Source organism: Physella acuta, unplaced genomic scaffold, assembly GCF_028476545.2.
Source record: "Physella acuta isolate Inbredline_101_S28 unplaced genomic scaffold, ASM2847654v3 ptg001503l, whole genome shotgun sequence".
Lineage (NCBI taxonomy): Eukaryota > Metazoa > Mollusca > Gastropoda > Physidae > Physella > Physella acuta.
The window spans coordinates 149,072-167,701 of record NW_026733018.1 but is presented as its reverse complement, the minus strand read 5'-3'; the positions used below and the strand labels follow the sequence as shown (position 1 = coordinate 167,701).

Genomic DNA, 18,630 nt, shown 5'->3' with positions numbered 1-18,630 from the left:
GGTCGGCGGTACCGTTACATGACGTCACGTGCGAGCGTTAACTCGGTGACGATGTGCTAAGTGGGGGAATGAAAACGGTGGGGGTTCAAGAAATGCGACTCAGCAAGCTTTTTTACATTTCTTGACCCTTCTTAATAGTTCTATCGTCCCCACTGAGAAAATGGATCACCAATGAATGACGCGTCATACTTCTACAGCTGGTCTTTCTCCCACAACCATCCCCTGTTTTCACAACAACAAAAAAACCTGACCCGTCTCCAAAATCACATCGCTGAGTTCTACTCAACCTCTCCCCACCACAAATCACAATTTCTATCTGAAACAATATGTTCATATGTTTGTTCTGTAATAATGCACGCTGTCATTACTATCTTAAGAGCGACGTAATTTATGAGCGATCTAATATTGATTTGCTTACTGCAAAATAAAGTGTTCAAAAAGTTCGACCTCCCAACAATTGTTGTGGTCTTGGATGCACACTATTAAGTCTGAAAAGGTCTATTAGTCATTCATGTCAACTATATTGAAAAAGAAGAAAAATGACTATACAGGGGGTTATTCATAAATGACGTAACGCTTTTTTGACGATTTTTTACCTCCCCGCCCCCCTCCATCACACGTCGGTCACAAAAAGCCAGACCCCCCTAAAATGACGTCACACCCCTCGGTATATATATATATATATATATATATATATATATATATATATATATATATATATATACTATATATATAAAGTATGAGGGGGGGTGCAAATCGAAAGTTTGAGAAGGGGTTGCAAAGCGAAAGTTTGTCCCTGGGTAAAAATTGGAACCCCCCCCCCACCCCCCCCCTTGAGACGATCCTGGCTACGCCACTGCGTCACACCTCAGCCTACAAACCCCCCCCCCCCCCCCCCCTTAAAATTGCAGTTGAATTTTTATTTAAACAGCTATATTTTTCCAAAAATCTTGTCTGAACTCTGTCAAAATAGATCTAGAGCAGGGGTCTCCAAACTTTTCAGTCCGAGGGCCGCATTAACAAACAAATTTCAGTTCGAGGGCCAGCTTCTTCCAGGCTTGTCTTTGATTTTTTCTGGGCAAAGTTCCTCAGCCATCACCAACAAACGTTTTTTCAGTGCACAAAAAGATCTCCGCGGGCCGGATGAGAGCACATCGCGGGCCGCATCCGGCCCGCGGGCCGTAATTTGGAGACCCCTGATCTAGAGTATTTTAATCAATTGTTATTACAATGTATTAAAACAGTTTTCTAAAACGCACAATATCGTCTAAAATTCGTTTTCTAACATTGCTTTTTTATAATGCAAAAGTGTGACGTCGTACCATCTGAAACCTCCCCCCCCCCCCCCCCCTCCCCCCTCATCACACACTGTCACAAAATTGCGGACCCCTCCTCCCCCCTACGATTGGGACGTCATTTATGGACGACCCCCAGGCATATATTAAAACAATACAAAAACCACAAAATCAACACAAAAGACATGCGAATAGACAATTTTTCAAGGGAAACTACTCTATTATTGTTGTTGAAACATGGCCGCTGCTTGTATTTACTCATTGTTGTCTCGAACGGGGTAGTTTAAAGTTTATTCCAGGATATTTATGACTGGTTTGGTCTTGGATTGTGATTTGTTATTCAACTATCTGTTATATTATGTAAAATATGACATAAATATGGCCAAATGAAAGAAATATTCATTAGTTACCTTCATCGCACATTACTAGCTACGTTTGAATTTACGACGCTAAACTAAGATTTTACCCAGCAGGCTACTAAATTATTAGATAAGGCCTAGGCCAAATTTTAAAAAAAAAATTTTATTTTTATATTTTATAGTTTACAACGTTTTTAAACTTTAGAGACTCTAGATTCTAGATAGATAGACGTCTACTAGAATCTCTAGATCTACTAACACTAGTTAGAGCAGGGGTCTCCAAACTACGGCCCGCAGGCTGAATGCGGCCCGTGAAGTCCTCTCATCCGGCCCGCGGATATCTTTTTGTCCAAGGAAAAATCGTTTGTTGGTGATGGCTGAAGAACTTTGCGCAGAAAAAAATCAAAGACATGCCTGGAAGAAACTGGCCCCCGAACTGAAATTTGATAGTTAATGCGGCCCTCGGACTGAAAAGTTCGGAGACCCCTGAGCTAGAGTGTAGCACTCGAGTACGTAGTAGTCTACATTATTACGTAGTACTACTTCTAGAATCTAGACCTGAATAATCTAAATCTAGATTTCTAGCTAGATCTAGCTTAAATATTTAAAAAATTGTAATCTATCGATTTAGGACTTTACAGTACGTACAATTGGCCGAGACTAGTACTGTGAAAAAACGTGACTCATTACATTTTTGTAGGCCTAATTATTTCACATTTTTTTGAGGATTTATGTTTTGAAAGTTACAAAAATGTTTCAAAGTTTCGTTAATATACCTGTTTTTAAAAACAAGTGTATTAGAGCCTAAAACTTTTCAGTAAAAAATAAAGACTAGCGATGTTTTCCTCAGAAACCAAGCTCATTTACTTTAGTTGCCATCTTGTTTAATTTCTTTTGGTAAATTTATAAAGATTCAGGGGAAACCCCTCCAACTTACAGATGGCGGCTGTTTATATAGCAAATCTTGCTGTTTAATTTTTGGCCTATATTGATATATTTAGCCATTGATTATGGTTTCGTAATCAGTATCTATTATATTTGATACAAATATATCACAATAAACTTCTATTAAATAGCCTTAAAAATGAGGCTATGTTTTCGCTCATTACTAACCTCAGCCGATTTTGCGCACCTAAAGCGATAGATTACCAAAAAAATTAATAGGGCCTATTTTCTGGCATTTTAGTTGTAGATGACTAGACTATCTATATCAGGAAGGCCTACTCATGAAATAATAAATTTGCAAAGTGACTGCTCAGAAAAAGCTCCCCCCCCCCCCCCCCCCCCCGCGCTACCTGGCCAGCAGATGATGCAAATTAAATATACCCCAGTTCTAGCCCAAAAAATATGTACATGCGCAGAGCTCTACAATTACCTGGTTTTTCTTGTCATCTGCGTGTTCGCTGTTTAGGCCGATGTTTCGTCTTAATGGGACAGGGATTAACTTATAGACTAGAACTCTTTGCTAGCTATAATATATACTATAAACCCTCTACCCCTGATGACACACCCGCAGCACAACTGCTCAACCACACAGTACAGATAGTTTTGTCAGACGAATAAAACTAAAAGAATAATTGATCCCATTTCTCAGCTATTAATAGTATTTAATTTGAGCCCATTGTGCAGATATTTAGATCATTTTGTTTTGCATCTTTTGCCTGCCAAATAGCACTAGGGGAATATCATACAAAATGTTAACAAAAATGGCAGAACTAGGTCATGTGGTTTAAAATAACATAATTTTATTTAAAACTTCATCTGAAAAGTTTTGTAAACAATTAACTGATATGTGGGTCTACCAGAATATTGATCACGGAATTCCTGTACTGTACAGCCAATCAATGTTTGTCTTACAAAAGTGAAACATCAGGTTATAACTTAGGTTTTATGTAAATTAAATAGAAATGTAGCCTTAAACTCAAAAAATAACTTTTAAGTTTTCTTTTTGTATTTGCTACTTTTATAACCTTGATTCTTATAATGTAAAAAAATATTTAATTTCTGAATTATTTTTAGGTGTAAGTTTTTATTTTTTATTATTTTTACTATAGCTTTGGTTTCAAAATCTAGAAGAACATATTTTTATCCATGCCAACAATGATGGAAGGATTCCTTTAGCTTACAAATTAAGAACTATAAACCCTCAAACACTAGGAAGCATGGATGAGTGGACAACATAATAGCTAATCTTCAAGCTCACTTCAGGGTTCAAAACCGAAGTCAATCAGAGTGTTGTTTATTTTTATTGTACAGAATTAAGTTTTTCTATCGCAATCAGTGCTAAATTTGACTTTTACTATTGCTCCAATTGGTTGCCAAAGTAAAATGCATTATAAAGTGTATTTTGTTTTAATTTTACCACAGAAAAATGATCTCACGTATAAGAAGATTTACTTTTTTATGGGGTGCACTGCTTTTCTTGGTAACTATAATAATGCTGTACATGATGCTGGATACACTGAATACTTACCCGAGGAGTGGTAGTATTGATTCTGTAAGTTTTCTTTTCAATCATAATTAAATTTGAGTTAACGGTTAAATTTAATCATGCACCAATTTAAAAGCTATAAACATCTGTCTTCAGCAGGGTTTTTTTTTAAAATTACAATGGTACCTTGTAGAAAAAGAAAAATAGTTGCATAGAACAATCACTGTGATGTTTAAGTCCAGTGTACCCAAGCTATAGTCATATCAGTGTTAACAAGGTGACTGAGGACATCATAGTTACATGGTGTCATTGAACAACAAATCCAGCTGCCACTTCAGAAAACTCCTGATGAACAGGGAAATGCAGGTCAATTTGTACAAAGTTTCCCAACCAGGACTAAACATGAAAGATCTAGAACTGTCCAGTCACATCTAGTTTATTGAATACCATCTCTATCTCAGACAACAAACATAGTGATTGTGAATAATTACATTGTGTGTTATTGTCCTCCACATCACCTCCCCTGCCTCATTCTTAGCACACCAGAAATCAGTTCCTCAGAGTTTCTGCTTCATTTTTACTGCTTATGTTAATTTTTCCCATTTTTTTTAAATCTCAAAATGGGTAAATGAGTTCCAAAATAATTCTATGAGAAATGGTGTTTTATAGAATAAACAACTGATAGAATTAATGTGCCTACACAACAAATTGTAATTGCTCTATAATTTACTACTATGTTATCTCAAAAATTAAAATGTGTATAGTATATACAACAGATGCAGCTTATAGAAAGTAAAATACATAAAATAGAAACAGACATAGAGTCAAACAAGAAAATTGTGGGTGAGATACGACAAGAAATTGTGGACATCATCCATGGTGGACAAGATGCATTTAAAAAACTTCAAGAATCTTTTGAGGTAAAATTTTACTTTCACAATGCAATGTATGGCTTCTGCTTGTAATTGGTGAAAAAAGAAATCAGTGAACTTGCTTAATATTAAATGTAAACAACATTGAGTAGACACACTAAAAGGGCTATGTCAGATATAAAATGGCTAATTATTGTGGTTGAAATTTGATGAGGTACTGTTTAGTTAAAACATATTTTTACTACTATTTTGTGTTAGCTTTTGAAATTAAAGTATTAAACATGTAGGAACCCAAGAAAAGCTCTCCACCAACAACACAAACCAGTGATCTAGATAAGGAGTTTGGCAAAGCAAGGAAAGAAGATGCTTTTGATGTCTCACCACTCATTACAGCTGAGTCACTCACAGGTATTATGTTTTGTCAATCATTAAACCATGTTTTCATCTTTCTTATAAGGCTAATGTTTATAGCAATTTGACACTTTTCCTTTGATTGAAATAACTAGTTAGTAAATTATATTGGGTTAGAACATAAATTATGGTAATATTTTATTACAACTTTTGTAGAGGTGTGCCATTGGAATGATGAAGCAGTTTCTACAGCAAATATAAATGTAAGTTGATTTCACTTAAATTTGTGATGGTATGAATGCTGAACTCAGCTCCCAGCCTATTTCTCACACTCACAATTTTAAGAACAAAGGTCCATCTTTTTAAAGTATAGAGTAAGCCCTATGAAAAAATTCATAATAAATAAAACTTGTATCAACAACTAACTCATGATTTTTAAAACATGAGTAAAAAGGATAACATAATAGGGTTTAAATGATATCATTTTAGTTTAACAAAAGGAAATCAATTATCCGCTATGCTGGTGGTAATGATCCTAGATAAATAAAACACAACTGCAAACAAATGGTAGCAATTTCAATCTTCTAGCCTACCCTCACATTACTTTATGAGTTATTCAATATTATCACTGCTACTGCCACTTTTCTTCTCTACCCCACACATGCTCATTTAAAGTTTATCTATTATAAATAATGATAATAAATGATGGCAAAAACATAAAGTTTTAATAATGTATCATAAAATACAAAAAAAAAGTGTACAAAGCTAAAAAAAATACTAAAAGTTAGTTTGTTTTCCATTTTTTCTAACTCAAAGTTTTATTTGTAACAATTATACAATAGTAAAAGCAGCATTGCAACAATACAGAAAATAAGTAGCCAGTCGAAGATTAATCCCACATGTTCTGTGACATTAGTTATTCCATGTGGTTGACCTTTGGCTTTGTTTTAGGTCCATAAAATGTTAGAGGAAATCCCATTTGACAATCCAGATGGCGGCCCATGGAAACAGGGTTGGCAAGTTACCTACCCGCCTACTAAATGGACAGACCAAAATGTCTTGAAAATAATATTAGTTCCTCATACACATTGTGATCCAGGTTTGAGTTGTTTTCTCACCATACCTTGATTTAAGTTAAAATTTATCATAAACAATTGTATAGATTGCTAATTATTTTATTGCCAGGTTGGATCAAGACATTTAGTGATTATTACCAAACACAGACCAAGAAGATTTTAGACAATTTTGTGCCCAAGCTTGAGCAAAGCCAGAAATATAAGTTCATGTTTTCTGAAATTTCTTACTTCTCTTGGTGGTGGTCAGAACAAACTCCAGAAATGAAACAACGAGTTAAAAGGTAATTGTCTTGTCAATAGTAAAATGTTGTAATATAACTACTTCTGTTTGAATAATGACGCACAGATTGTTTTATTGAACACTGGCATATTAGGAGTATTTGTTTTTATTTAATGTTTTGAATATTTGTCCTACAGGTTAATAGACAATGGTCAGTTTGAGATCTCCACTGGTGGTTGGGTTATGACAGATGAAGCTAATGCTCACTATTTTGCTATGCTGGACCAGTTGATTGAAGGAAATCAGTGGTTAAACAGAACATTAAGTATGTTTTTCTTCAACTGAAATATATCTTTTTTTTTAACATTTAATTAGATGTTTTTTTAACTCTTGGAGTATAGTTGAATAGGTTGTTTTAGTATTCCATCTCAAACTGTGTCATCACAGTGATTGTAGATTTCCCATAGGGTTTATATTTTCAATATTTGATAGTCTGATAAAAGAACATTCACCCAACATATAGTTGGACTGGTAGTTGTTCTCTGAGACATCAGAAAGCTTTACTTGGTTGATTTTAGAAGCTTAGTCATTATAGCATGCCAATAATATATAAAAGCTGACATTTTTTTAGTTCATAAATGATTTTTTTCTATTGTGTTACATTAGGCTAAAATTGTTAAAGCTCTAGATGTTTTAGTTAAAAAAAAACAATGTTTTAATATTATGAATTAAAAAATGAAATTCTGCCTTTCATTTTTAGACTACATACCTCAGTCTGGATGGGCTGTTGATCCTTTTGGCTACTCATCTACGATGGCTTATCTCTTGAAAAGGTCCAACTTTAAAAGCATGTTGATACAGAGAGTGCACTACTCTATCAAAAAGTATTTAGCCAAGTCCAGCAACTTGGAGTTTATGTGGAGACAACACTGGGGTAAGTTATCTACAAGAGAATATTGCTAATTAATATATAATACATGATGAATTTAATTGGTGATGTTAGCAATGGCTATGGCTTAATTACATTACTGCCATGATAATAAAAATAGTGTAATGTTTTATTTACTTCCCAGATTCTGCAGCCAATACTGATATCTTCACACACCTGAATGTTTTATTTACTTCCCAGATTCTGCAGCCAGTACTGATATCTTCACACACCTGAATGTTTTATTTACTTCCCAGATTCTGCAGCCAGTACTGATATCTTCACACACTTGAATGTTTTATTTACTTCCCAGATTCTGCAGCCAGTACTGATATCTTCACACACCTGAATGTTTTATTTACTTCCCAGATTCTGCAGCCAATACTGATATCTTCACACACTTGAATGTTTTATTTACTTCCCAGATTTTGCTGCCAGTAATGATATCTTCACACACCTGAATGTTTTATTTACTTCCCAGATTCTGCAGCCAGTACTGATATCTTCACACACTTGAATGTTTTATTTACTTCCCAGATTCTGCAGCCAGTACTGATATCTTCACACACCTGAATGTTTTATTTACTTCCCAGATTCTGCAGCCAATACTGATATCTTCACACACTTGAATGTTTTATTTACTTCCCAGATTTTGCTGCCAGTAATGATATCTTCACACACCTGAATGTTTTATTTACTTTCCAGATTCTGCAGCCAATACTGATATCTTCACACACCTGATGCCTTTCTACTCCTATGATATACCTCACACCTGCGGCCCTGATCCTGCTATCTGTTGTCAGTTTGACTTCAGACGTTTACCTGGCAATGCCTTTAGATGCCCTTGGAAAATAGATCCCGTCCCCATCTCTGATGTCAATGTTGCTGAAAGGTTTGTTTGTAATCACATTTCTACTGGAGCATATTTTAAGTTTCAAGAGTTAAACATCTAAAAAAACAAAAAATACATATTCATAATTTCTTTTTTTTTATTGTAGGACAAATCTAATATTAGATCAATGGAAAAAGAAAGCTACTTTATACAAGACGAATGTCTTGTTGGTTCCACTGGGTGATGATTTTCGCTATCTTCAGCCTGATGAGTTTGATCATCAGTTTGGAAACTATGAAAAAATATTTAATTATCTATCAACACATCCTGAGTTAGGAGCACAGGTTAAGTGAGAATTCTTCTTTTTTTAATGTCACTGATAATAAAATCTTGATGAATTACACATTGCTGGTTGCACTGTAATGCTGCTTGAGATCTGTCTACAATTGAATGTGGGATTTTCTGTTTTACAGGGCCAGTTTGGTACTTTAAGTGACTATTTTAATGCCCTGTATAGCTCTACAAACACTGTTCCTGGCAATGCTCCACCAGATATTCAGAGCTTAAGTGGGGACTTTTTCTCTTATGCTGACAGAGATGATCATTATTGGACAGGTTATTACACCTCTCGCCCTCTTCAGAAAAATCTGGATAGGGTGTTAGAACATAACCTTAGGTAAATTTGTTTAAAGTTACACGTTTCATATTTGACTTTAAAAATGTTGACATGAAATATATGAATGCTTAGTTAGCTGTTTGTGATTAATTTTTTTTTTTTAATTCATTACTTGCTCTAGTCATATAGCAGTGCAACATGTTGGGCTTGAACATGAGTAAATATTTGTATTGTAGGTCAGCTGAAATTATCTTTAGTTTGACCCAAGTCAAAGCTAAAAGAAATTCGGCTGCCAACTTTCCAAGTACACAGTTCATGCAGAAGCTGGTAGAAGCAAGACGAGCTCTGGCTCTGTTCCAGCATCATGATGCCATCACAGGGACGGCTAAAGATAATGTTGTTGTTGACTATGGTGAAAGGTTGGTACAGTCAAATTATATTGGTCTAGTCAATAGCTTCTTCATTTATAACTCATTAATAGCTGTTAATAAATTTAAAAGGATTGTAATAAAATTGTATGCAGAAATAAATGACTTACGTTGCAATTCTGAACAAACTGTGTCCATTTTAGTCTTTAAATTAATTTTGAAGGTAATTGGTGGTTTATATATTAATACAAATAATTTAAAATCTTCTGCAGATTACTTAAAGCTTTAGAAAACACAAAAATAATCATCACAGAGTGTAGCACATTTCTCTCAATGCAAACAAAAACAGATTACTCTTGGACTGAAGGAAAACCTTTATTTAATATGGTAATTGTGGGAACATATCTAAGTATATAACTCTACATAAATTATAAACCATTTGTTTGTTGATGTAGATATTTATAAATTTATATTTATTTCTGTCACTTGTGTGATAATCAGCTTGAGTATTTCTCTTGTGTCACAGGATGAACTGAGAATAAGCCATGACAGTCTAGCCACTAAACCAACTTTGGAGCTGTCTGACCAACCCAAGTAAATCAACTCTATAGTTCATTTTTTCAATTCAACCACACCAGTTCTCTGTATTTAACCTAAACAGTGTGTTACTACCACCACTATACCTGACAATATGACTTACATGTCAGTATTAAAAAAATTACATTCACCTTGAAATCAAAATAGAGAGAGAACAATATATTTATATAATCAACACATTAACTAGCATGGGTATCTCCTAGTTCCATACTAATGATGTTCAGCTGCCACCTTAACTCTCCAGCATTCAACATGTTATGTTACATTGGATGTGTTTCTATACAATTCTCTTGTTTTGTTTCAGATCTTTTCTGCTGTACAATTCTCTAGCACAGTCTAGAGTGGAGCTGGTTGAGCTCTGGACATCATGGCCCTATGTAGAGATCACTAACTCAGCTGGACAAGCTATTCATTCTCAAGTCCAGCCTCACTGGTCAGACATTGGAGTCATATCTACAAAGTTGTTTAAGGTTAGTCATTTACTGACTGGAGATGGTGTGGTAGAAGGGTTTGATGGCTGGTCTCAAGTTCTGATCTCAGTTGGGACCTTTGTGCTGGCCTTTAGGTATCAAGTTCTGATCTCACTTGGGGCCTGTGACTGCTAGCCAGAAGGTCTCAAGTTCTGATCTCACTTGGGACCTGTGACTGCACGAATGAGTCCACCCATGTCTGATTCACATTAGGTGGCTGGGCACAATGTGGACCACACCATTCCTTCACACGCTGAGGTCATTGAAACAGATGAACTCTACCCCGTCTGCTCCATGTGTCTTCGGCACAAATGGAAAAAGTTAATTTACTTACTGGATGTTTGGTTTTATCAAGAATTAGGTGCCTGAATCTTGTCAATCCATTACAATGGCATTAAAAATTGTGCTCATGCAATTGTCTAATTAGTATTTTAGGCAGTTTCCACACTTCACAGGAAAGATAACTTAAGTCTTTATTATAAAGTTATAATTGATTTCTTAAAGTAATTCACATAGAAACATACTTTATAAGTCAATAATTATTCTATTATTTCTGTTCAAGGTTGTGGAAACTGGGAAAGGTTTAGATGAATTAACTCTTGCACTCGCCCTCAGTCATATGATGGCTAACATTTATTGCTAAGTTTTATTTTTTACTTAATTTAATTACATTTTAAATTAACAATGGTTATTTTGCCATTATTTTTAAGACAATTAAAAATTTTGTTGTTTTCTAATTAGGTATCATTCCTTGCTGATATGAAGGGACTGAGTGTCCAAAAGTTTGTTATTAAAAAGGTTGAAAATGGGATGGATACAAAAAACCATATTTCATCAGTGACAATTCTAAATCCAGAGAGAGCATTTGATGTCAAACGGTTAGTGCACCCATTTAATCTCTTTGTGTCGAGAAGTTTTAGAAAATTATATTAATTATAGTTATATTTGCTTGGGTGTTACATAAAAATTTATAATTTGGTCCAAATATTTGAATAACCAGGGGACCATTTACAGTTGAAACTGTGAAAGATCAAAAAGATTTCACTCTGGAGACCAAATTTTTATCCTGTGTTTTCACTGGCGCTACAGGACTTTTAAAGGTAAAACCAACTCCCTATTTATATATCCTTAATATGGAAATTATGATATATTCATAACTAGTGTTTTTATACATCAATATTAAGTATGAAAATATCCATGGTTTTTTTTGTGTTCTAACCTATTTTCCAATTTAAAAAGGCTCAATTTTAAAATTCTAATAACTATTTAACAGACTTGTAAAGATGTTATGACAGGAAATGCTTACAAGTCAGAACTAGAGTTTATACAGTATGGCACTAGGCTTGCTAATGACAAGTCTGGGGCTTACCTCTTTTTACCTGATGGAGATGCCAAGGTAGGATATTTGGGGGGGGATCCTACATTTTATAAAAAATAAGAACAGTTCCAAGTGTGGAGTAATTAGAATTATTTTTTTAACTATGTTCTTGTAAATACTATTTCCAGCCTCTGCTTACATCTGGACCAGTTCTGATTCGGGTGATTAGAGGAACTCTTATATCTGAAGTTCATGTAATCACACAATATATTCAGCATGTGATTAAGTTGCATAATTCCCCAGGTAATAACTGCCTCATAAATAATGAGATTACGTAGACACAAGCTCTTAATTTGTTTCCATTTTTTTTATCTAGAAAAATATTGTCTATCAGTTTTTAATGTTTAAACTTTTTTTTTTTTGCTCTTACTGATGTGATAATACTGTTGACTCTATCTACATTTTGTTTTCATTCTTACTTAATCTTTGTTGTCTATACATTTTGTTTAAAAAAACCAAGTGAAAATGTATTCTGTCACCATCTTATTGTATGAGATTTGTGCCTGAATTAAAACTCTTGACCAGGTACTGATGGCATGGCAGTAAACATGTACAACATCGTTGATATCAGAAACTCACACAATAAAGAGGTGGGGGTCAGAATACATACAGATGTGGAGAATCAAGAGCAAACCTTTTATTCAGACCTCAATGGCTTTCAGGTGAGTTTGTCAATGTTTTTCACAATGGTTTTTGTTTCTCAGATTTCATATTCTAGCTCCCAATAGTGCTGGTAAGATAAACAGACATGGCCCAAGTCAAAAGTAACCAAATGTCTTGTAATCGTCTTGAAAGTAGTTATTAGAACATTTTCTAATGTGGAAATCATTTTTAAATAATCTAAAACATTCCTTTATGTTTTATGTGCTTTATTGCTTACTGAAAGTAAAGATTCATTATTTTCAGTGGTTTTTTTTATTCTAACAGATGCAGAAACGTAAATATTACCAGAAGTTAACCCTCCAAGGTAATGTGTACCCTATGCCAACAATGGCTTATTTACAAGACAGCAGGAAAAGAGTTAGCATTCTGTCAGCTCAGTCTTCTGGTGTTGCCAACTTATTGCCTGGTGAGTAGACTGAGTCAACTTTGGTCTTGATACAAGCTAAGCCAGTCAACTTTGGTCTTATGCTGGTCAACTTTGGTCTTGTTACAAACTATGCTAGTCAACTTTGGTCTTGTTACAAACTATGCTAGTCAACTTTGGTCTTATGCTGGTCAACTTTGGTCTTGTTACAAGCTATGCTAGTCAACTTTGATCTTGATACAAGCTATGCTAGTCAACTTTGGTCTTGATATATGCCAGTCAACTTGGTCTTGATACAAGCTAATCTTACACTCAACTAGTGCCATCAGGCTGCAATCATTTCATCTAGCAGTACATGATTATGTATGAGACTTCCTTGTCTTGACTTGATGAGTTGTACATTCTGTGACTAATCTCATTCTTCTATCTGCCCATCAGGTGCACTGGATGTAATGTTTGACAGGAGGCTGAACCAAGATGACAACAGGGGATTGGGCCAGGGAGTGCTGGACAACAAACCAACTTTAAACCAGTTTAGAATTTTATTTGAAACAAGGACATCCAAACTTGAAGTAGGTCCTTGGTCAAAGTTAGTTTTCATGTTAAAAGTTTTTTTTTTTATGTTTTAACTTTAATTTTTGACACATTTTTTCTTTCTCTAGTCAGTTGTTAGAGAATCCTCATTCCCCTCCCTGTTGGGTCAGCTGTCATCACTGTCACTGATCCACCCTGTGTTTGTCATGCCTAGAAGTTTTCATGGGAAAGAGCCAAACATGAACAGTGAAGTTTTACTTCTACAAGAATCCTTATCCTGTGAACTTCATATGTTAAATCTTAGGATATTTCAAAACAGTGATGATATCAAAGAGGTAATCATTCAAAAGGTTATTTTAAAATGTTGATTTTAAATGTAAAGATGGCTTTGTCTTGTGCTGAAAGTTTTAAAAAACTGTTGTTTTTTTTATTACTTTTTAGCTCCAGTTTGTTCCTAGAGAAACAAGTATGCTGTTACTTCGCCATCTGCCTAGTGACTGTAGTTTCCCCAACCTAGGAATTTCTTGTAAACCCGGAGATGGAAAGGTTTGTGTCAATCAAATATATATCAGCACTGAGTAGAAAGTGTCAATCAAATATATATCAGCACTGAGTAGAAAGTGTCAATTAAAATATATATCAGCACTGAGTAGAAAGTGTCAATCAAATATATATAAGCACTGAGTAGAAAGTGTCAATCAAATATATATCAGCACTGAGTAGAAAGTGTCAATCAAATATATATCAGCACTGAGTAGAAAGTGTCAATCAAATATATATCAGCACTGAGTAGAAAGTGTCAATCAAATATATATCAGCACTGAGTAGAAAGTGTCAATCAAATATATATAAGCACTGAGTAGAAAGTGTCAATCAAATATATATCAGCACTGAGTAGAAAGTGTCAATCAAATATATATCAGCACTGAGTAGAAAGTGTCAATCAAATATATATCAGCACTGAGTAGAAAGTGTCAATCAAATATATATCAGCACTGAGTAGAAAGTGTCAATCAAATATATATCAGCACTGAGTAGAAAGTGTCAATCAAATATATATAAGCACTGAGTAGAAAGTGTCAATCAAATATATATCAGCACTGAGTAGAAAGTGTCAATCAAATATATATCAGCACTGAGTAGAAAGTGTCAATCAAATATATATCAGCACTGAGTAGAAAGTGTCAATCAAATATATATCAGCACTGAGTAGAAAGTGTCAATCAAATATATATCAGCACTGAGTAGAAAGTGTCAATCAAATATATATCAGCACTGAGTAGAAAGTGTCAATCAAATATATATCAGCACTGAGTAGAAAGTGTCAATCAAATATATATCAGCACTGAGTAGAAAGTGTCAATCAAATATATATCAGCACTGAGTAGAAAGTGTCAATCAAATATATATCAGCACTGAGTAGAAAGTGTCAATCAAATATATATCAGCACTGAGTAGAAAGTGTCAATCAAATATATATCAGCACTGAGTAGAAAGTGTCAATCAAATATATATCAGCACTGAGTAGAAAGTGTCAATCAAATATATATCAGCACTGAGTAGAAAGTGTCAATCAAATATATATCAGCACTGAGTAGAAAGTGTCAATCAAATATATATCAGCACTGAGTAGAAAGTGTCAATCAAATATATATCAGCACTGAGTAGAAAGTGTCAATCAAATATATATCAGCACTGAGTAGAAAGTGTCAATCAAATATATATCAGCACTGAGTAGAAAGTGTCAATCAAATATATATCAGCACTGAGTAGAAAGTGTCAATCAAATATATATCAGCACTGAGTAGAAAGTGTCAATCAAATATATATCAGCACTGAGTAGAAAGTGTCAATCAAATATATATCAGCACTGAGTAGAAAGTGTCAATCAAATATATATCAGCACTGAGTAGAAAGTGTCAATCAAATATATATCAGCACTGAGTAGAAAGTGTCAATCAAATATATATCAGCACTGAGTAGAAAGTGTCAATCAAATATATATCAGCACTGAGTAGAAAGTGTCAATCAAATATATATCAGCACTGAGTAGAAAGTGCCAATCAAATATATATCAGCACTGAGTAGAAAGTGTCAATCAAATATATATCAGCACTGAGTAGAAAGTGCCAATCAAATATATATCAGCACTGAGTAGAAAGTGTCAATCAAATATATATCAGCACTGAGTAGAAAGTGTCAATTAAAATATATATCAGCACTGAGTAGAAAGTGTCAATCAAATATATATCAGCACTGAGTAGAAAGTGAGATCTGTGCTGGCCTCACTATCTTCATGTCAGCCATGACCATAAAATATACCCACATTACTCAATATACGTTTTTTAGTACCAATTGACTTTAAAACGTGTGAATAATTATTCCTCCCTAGATTTCTCCCAGTAAGATATTTGCTGATGTGCAGATCAAGAAAAGTGTTTTGACCAGCCTTACAGCAAATCATCAGCTTGAAGTCCTGGAACCCAGTTCTTTACTAACTGTGCCTCAGATGGAAATCAGAGCCCTACAAGTTGACATGTCCTAGTGATACTCCACCCTTACATTTGTCTACTAGCTCAACTCTAAATATAGAATTTAATCATTTTAAAGTAACTATGAATTACTTACTAGCCTACAGTTTTTAAAATGCACCATTATTCCAGGACCTGTAAGTAACAGTAATTAGCATACAGTGAATTATAATTGGGTTGACTTAATGACTTTAAAATGTGCTGGCTTTATTAGTTTAACTGTGGATTCTATTCATGGCACCTTCCTAGTGTTGTGAAAAAAACATCAGTTTTTCAGTCAAATAATGCAATGATTAGAAACTCTCGTATAATGCTCAATCATGGGTAGGGTTTTTTTTTATATAACATTTTTAACTGTCAACATTATGAAACAATAATTGTTTTTTTATCAAATGTTGGGTGTAATATTTATACCTTAGTAAAATTGAGGAAGTATGTTGATTCAGTATTTGGTATAATTTGCAGTGTTGCTGTACAGTTTGCTCATATTTGAAACTGTTGGATATTCTATTTACAGAGCTGAGTATTCTTGCTGATCTAGTGTGAAAGCTCTTAACATACAATTATTTTAGAAATGTGCGAAAAAGAATGGCAGAAAAAAATAATTTATTTAAACATTTATTTTTTAATGCATTAGTATGCATGTCTATGTAAATATTTACAAGCCATTTGAAAAAGGGTGTGGTTAATTTATTTATAACTTTATCTTACAATGAGTATTTGAAGAGCTGGACTATAATAATCTCTTCAGGATTATTTTGTCTAGTTAAGTCTCTGTTTCTTGTTCTGTAATCAAGGTTAAACTACTTAACCATCCAGTAGCTTTAAAAAAATGACACAAAATGTATTGCTATAAGCTGTTGGCCCGTCTCATTGTTAATCTGCTTTTACTATTTCTTTGTTCTTTGAAATTGTATATTTTTCTAATAAAACTGTAGCATTAGCAAATGGGTCTAAAATAAGTATCAATTTTTTCTTAAATCATGATCCTTCAGTCCTTAAAATTGTTGATAAAACTTGTGAATTATAGAAACTGCCTTGTTTCATTCCATCCAAGTGTCATTTGCCTATCTCTCTGTACTAGATTGCATACATGTCTCTAATCTTGTATTAGTAATGTGATATATCCCATTTTCTTAATTTTTATTAAGATTTTTGACTATAAACTATAAATAAATTATCTTTTGTATGTTTAATGTATTAATATTATTCTATGTCTATTTTGTGTTTCTAACATTGACTTGTTGCATGTGTATTTAATGATGAAAATAAATTTCAGATTCTGAATTAAAGCATAAATAACTATTTTAATCAATGATTTAATTCATGTCTTATTGTCTAACCACCTAAAAAACAAACATTCCATTGTTTTATCTAAATGAAATGCACTTTTTATTTTAGTCAAACTTGAAAATATTCAATTTCTTTCTTGTTAGTTTTAAGCCATGTTTGAACTTGACCTTTTTTTTTAATAAAGAGCCTTTAATATTGCTACATCATTGTGTGATATGTCAATTTAATGTTTTTGTTTTAAGAATCATTTTTTTCAATTACATGTTAAATCACTTGTTTGATTTTATTTAATGCATAATTAGCACAATTTTTAAATTGATTTTTTTCAATCTTGTTGAATTCCATATTTGAACATATGATAAATCAAGTTTTTTTAAAAGTAAGGTAAATATTTTTTAATTCAAGTAGTCAAAAATTAAAAAATTTAAATAGTATTTTGACATTTCTTAGTTAATAAACTGCCTCATGGAATGTTTCAAGCTAAGCAAAATTATTCACCTTCTTGCCATTTTTCTAATCTGTCTTTCTTTATTTACAACACTGTTAACAAAAATTTAATGAATATTAAATTTTAAATTAGCATACTTTGGCTATTGTTATTGATTATGAGATTCAATAGAACATTTTATGTTCTTCTCTTTTATGTTGCGGATTTAAATAAATGGGGAAGGGGGAAAAACTGTGTTCAAAATATACTTCAGCATAAAGATTCCTCTTTGGATATAGCAATCCAATGGGCAGATGAAGTAGTTCATATGTTGGTCATGTTCTTGGTCAGCACTGTGCCTAGCGACTTTACTTTCCTAACCTGAGTGAGGTACACTTGATTGGGTGGACTGAGGGACGTTCTACTGACTCCAACCCAGATTGGAACATGAGACTTTGGAGTCCCATATACTTCAACTTGTGTGTAGTTGTTATGAAATGTGATGTCATGACATTAAATAATCTGGTGTTATCAGTTTAACTCCTGTACTATCTAGGCCCTATATAAATTGGGAAAAAGTAACACTAGCCCTGCTGTAATGGGGTACAGTAGCCTTTTCCCACCTCTCTACTGGGCTGCACTCCCCTAGGGGCCAACCTTTCCCACCCCCCCCCCCAGGCACCTCTTCCCTCCCGGGGGCACCCCTCCCCCTTTTTCCCCCCTCTTCCCTCCCGGGGGCACCCCTCCCCCTTTTTCCCCCCTCTTCCCTCCCGGGGGCACCCCTCCCCCTTTTTCCCCCCTCTTCCCTCCCGGGGGCACCCCTCCCCCTTTTTCCCCCCTCTTCCCTCCTGGGGGCACCCCTCCCTCTTTCCCCCCTCTTCCCTCCCGGGGGCACCCCTCCCCCATTTTCCCTCCTGGGGGCATCCCTCCCCCCTTTCTCCCCCTCATCCCTCCCGGCGGCACCCCTCACCACATTCTCCCCCTCTTCCCTCCCCCCTCTTCCCTCCCGGGGGCACCCCTCCCCC

The 18,630-nt window shown here is 34.5% G+C and overlaps 1 protein-coding gene across 2 annotated transcripts; it reads left to right on the top strand.

Annotated features, from left to right (window-relative positions):
* Positions 1-4,021: 4,021 nt before the first annotated feature.
* LOC131928442 (alpha-mannosidase 2x) lies at positions 4,022-17,753 on the top strand (the record flags this gene model as incomplete). Of its 2 annotated transcripts, none has more annotated exon segments than XM_059284481.1 (25): positions 4,022-4,151; positions 4,862-5,005; positions 5,245-5,365; positions 5,525-5,571; positions 6,260-6,407; positions 6,494-6,665; positions 6,802-6,929; positions 7,365-7,538; positions 8,238-8,424; positions 8,531-8,708; positions 8,838-9,040; positions 9,217-9,399; positions 9,621-9,735; positions 9,875-9,942; positions 10,250-10,415; positions 11,157-11,293; positions 11,416-11,515; positions 11,689-11,811; positions 11,922-12,036; positions 12,319-12,455; positions 12,721-12,862; positions 13,259-13,392; positions 13,483-13,689; positions 13,796-13,900; positions 15,747-17,753. In XM_059284481.1, coding segments are annotated over 25 exon segments (3,513 nt in total). In that variant the 3' UTR covers positions 15,900-17,753.
* Between the last annotated feature and the right edge of the window lie 877 nt (positions 17,754-18,630).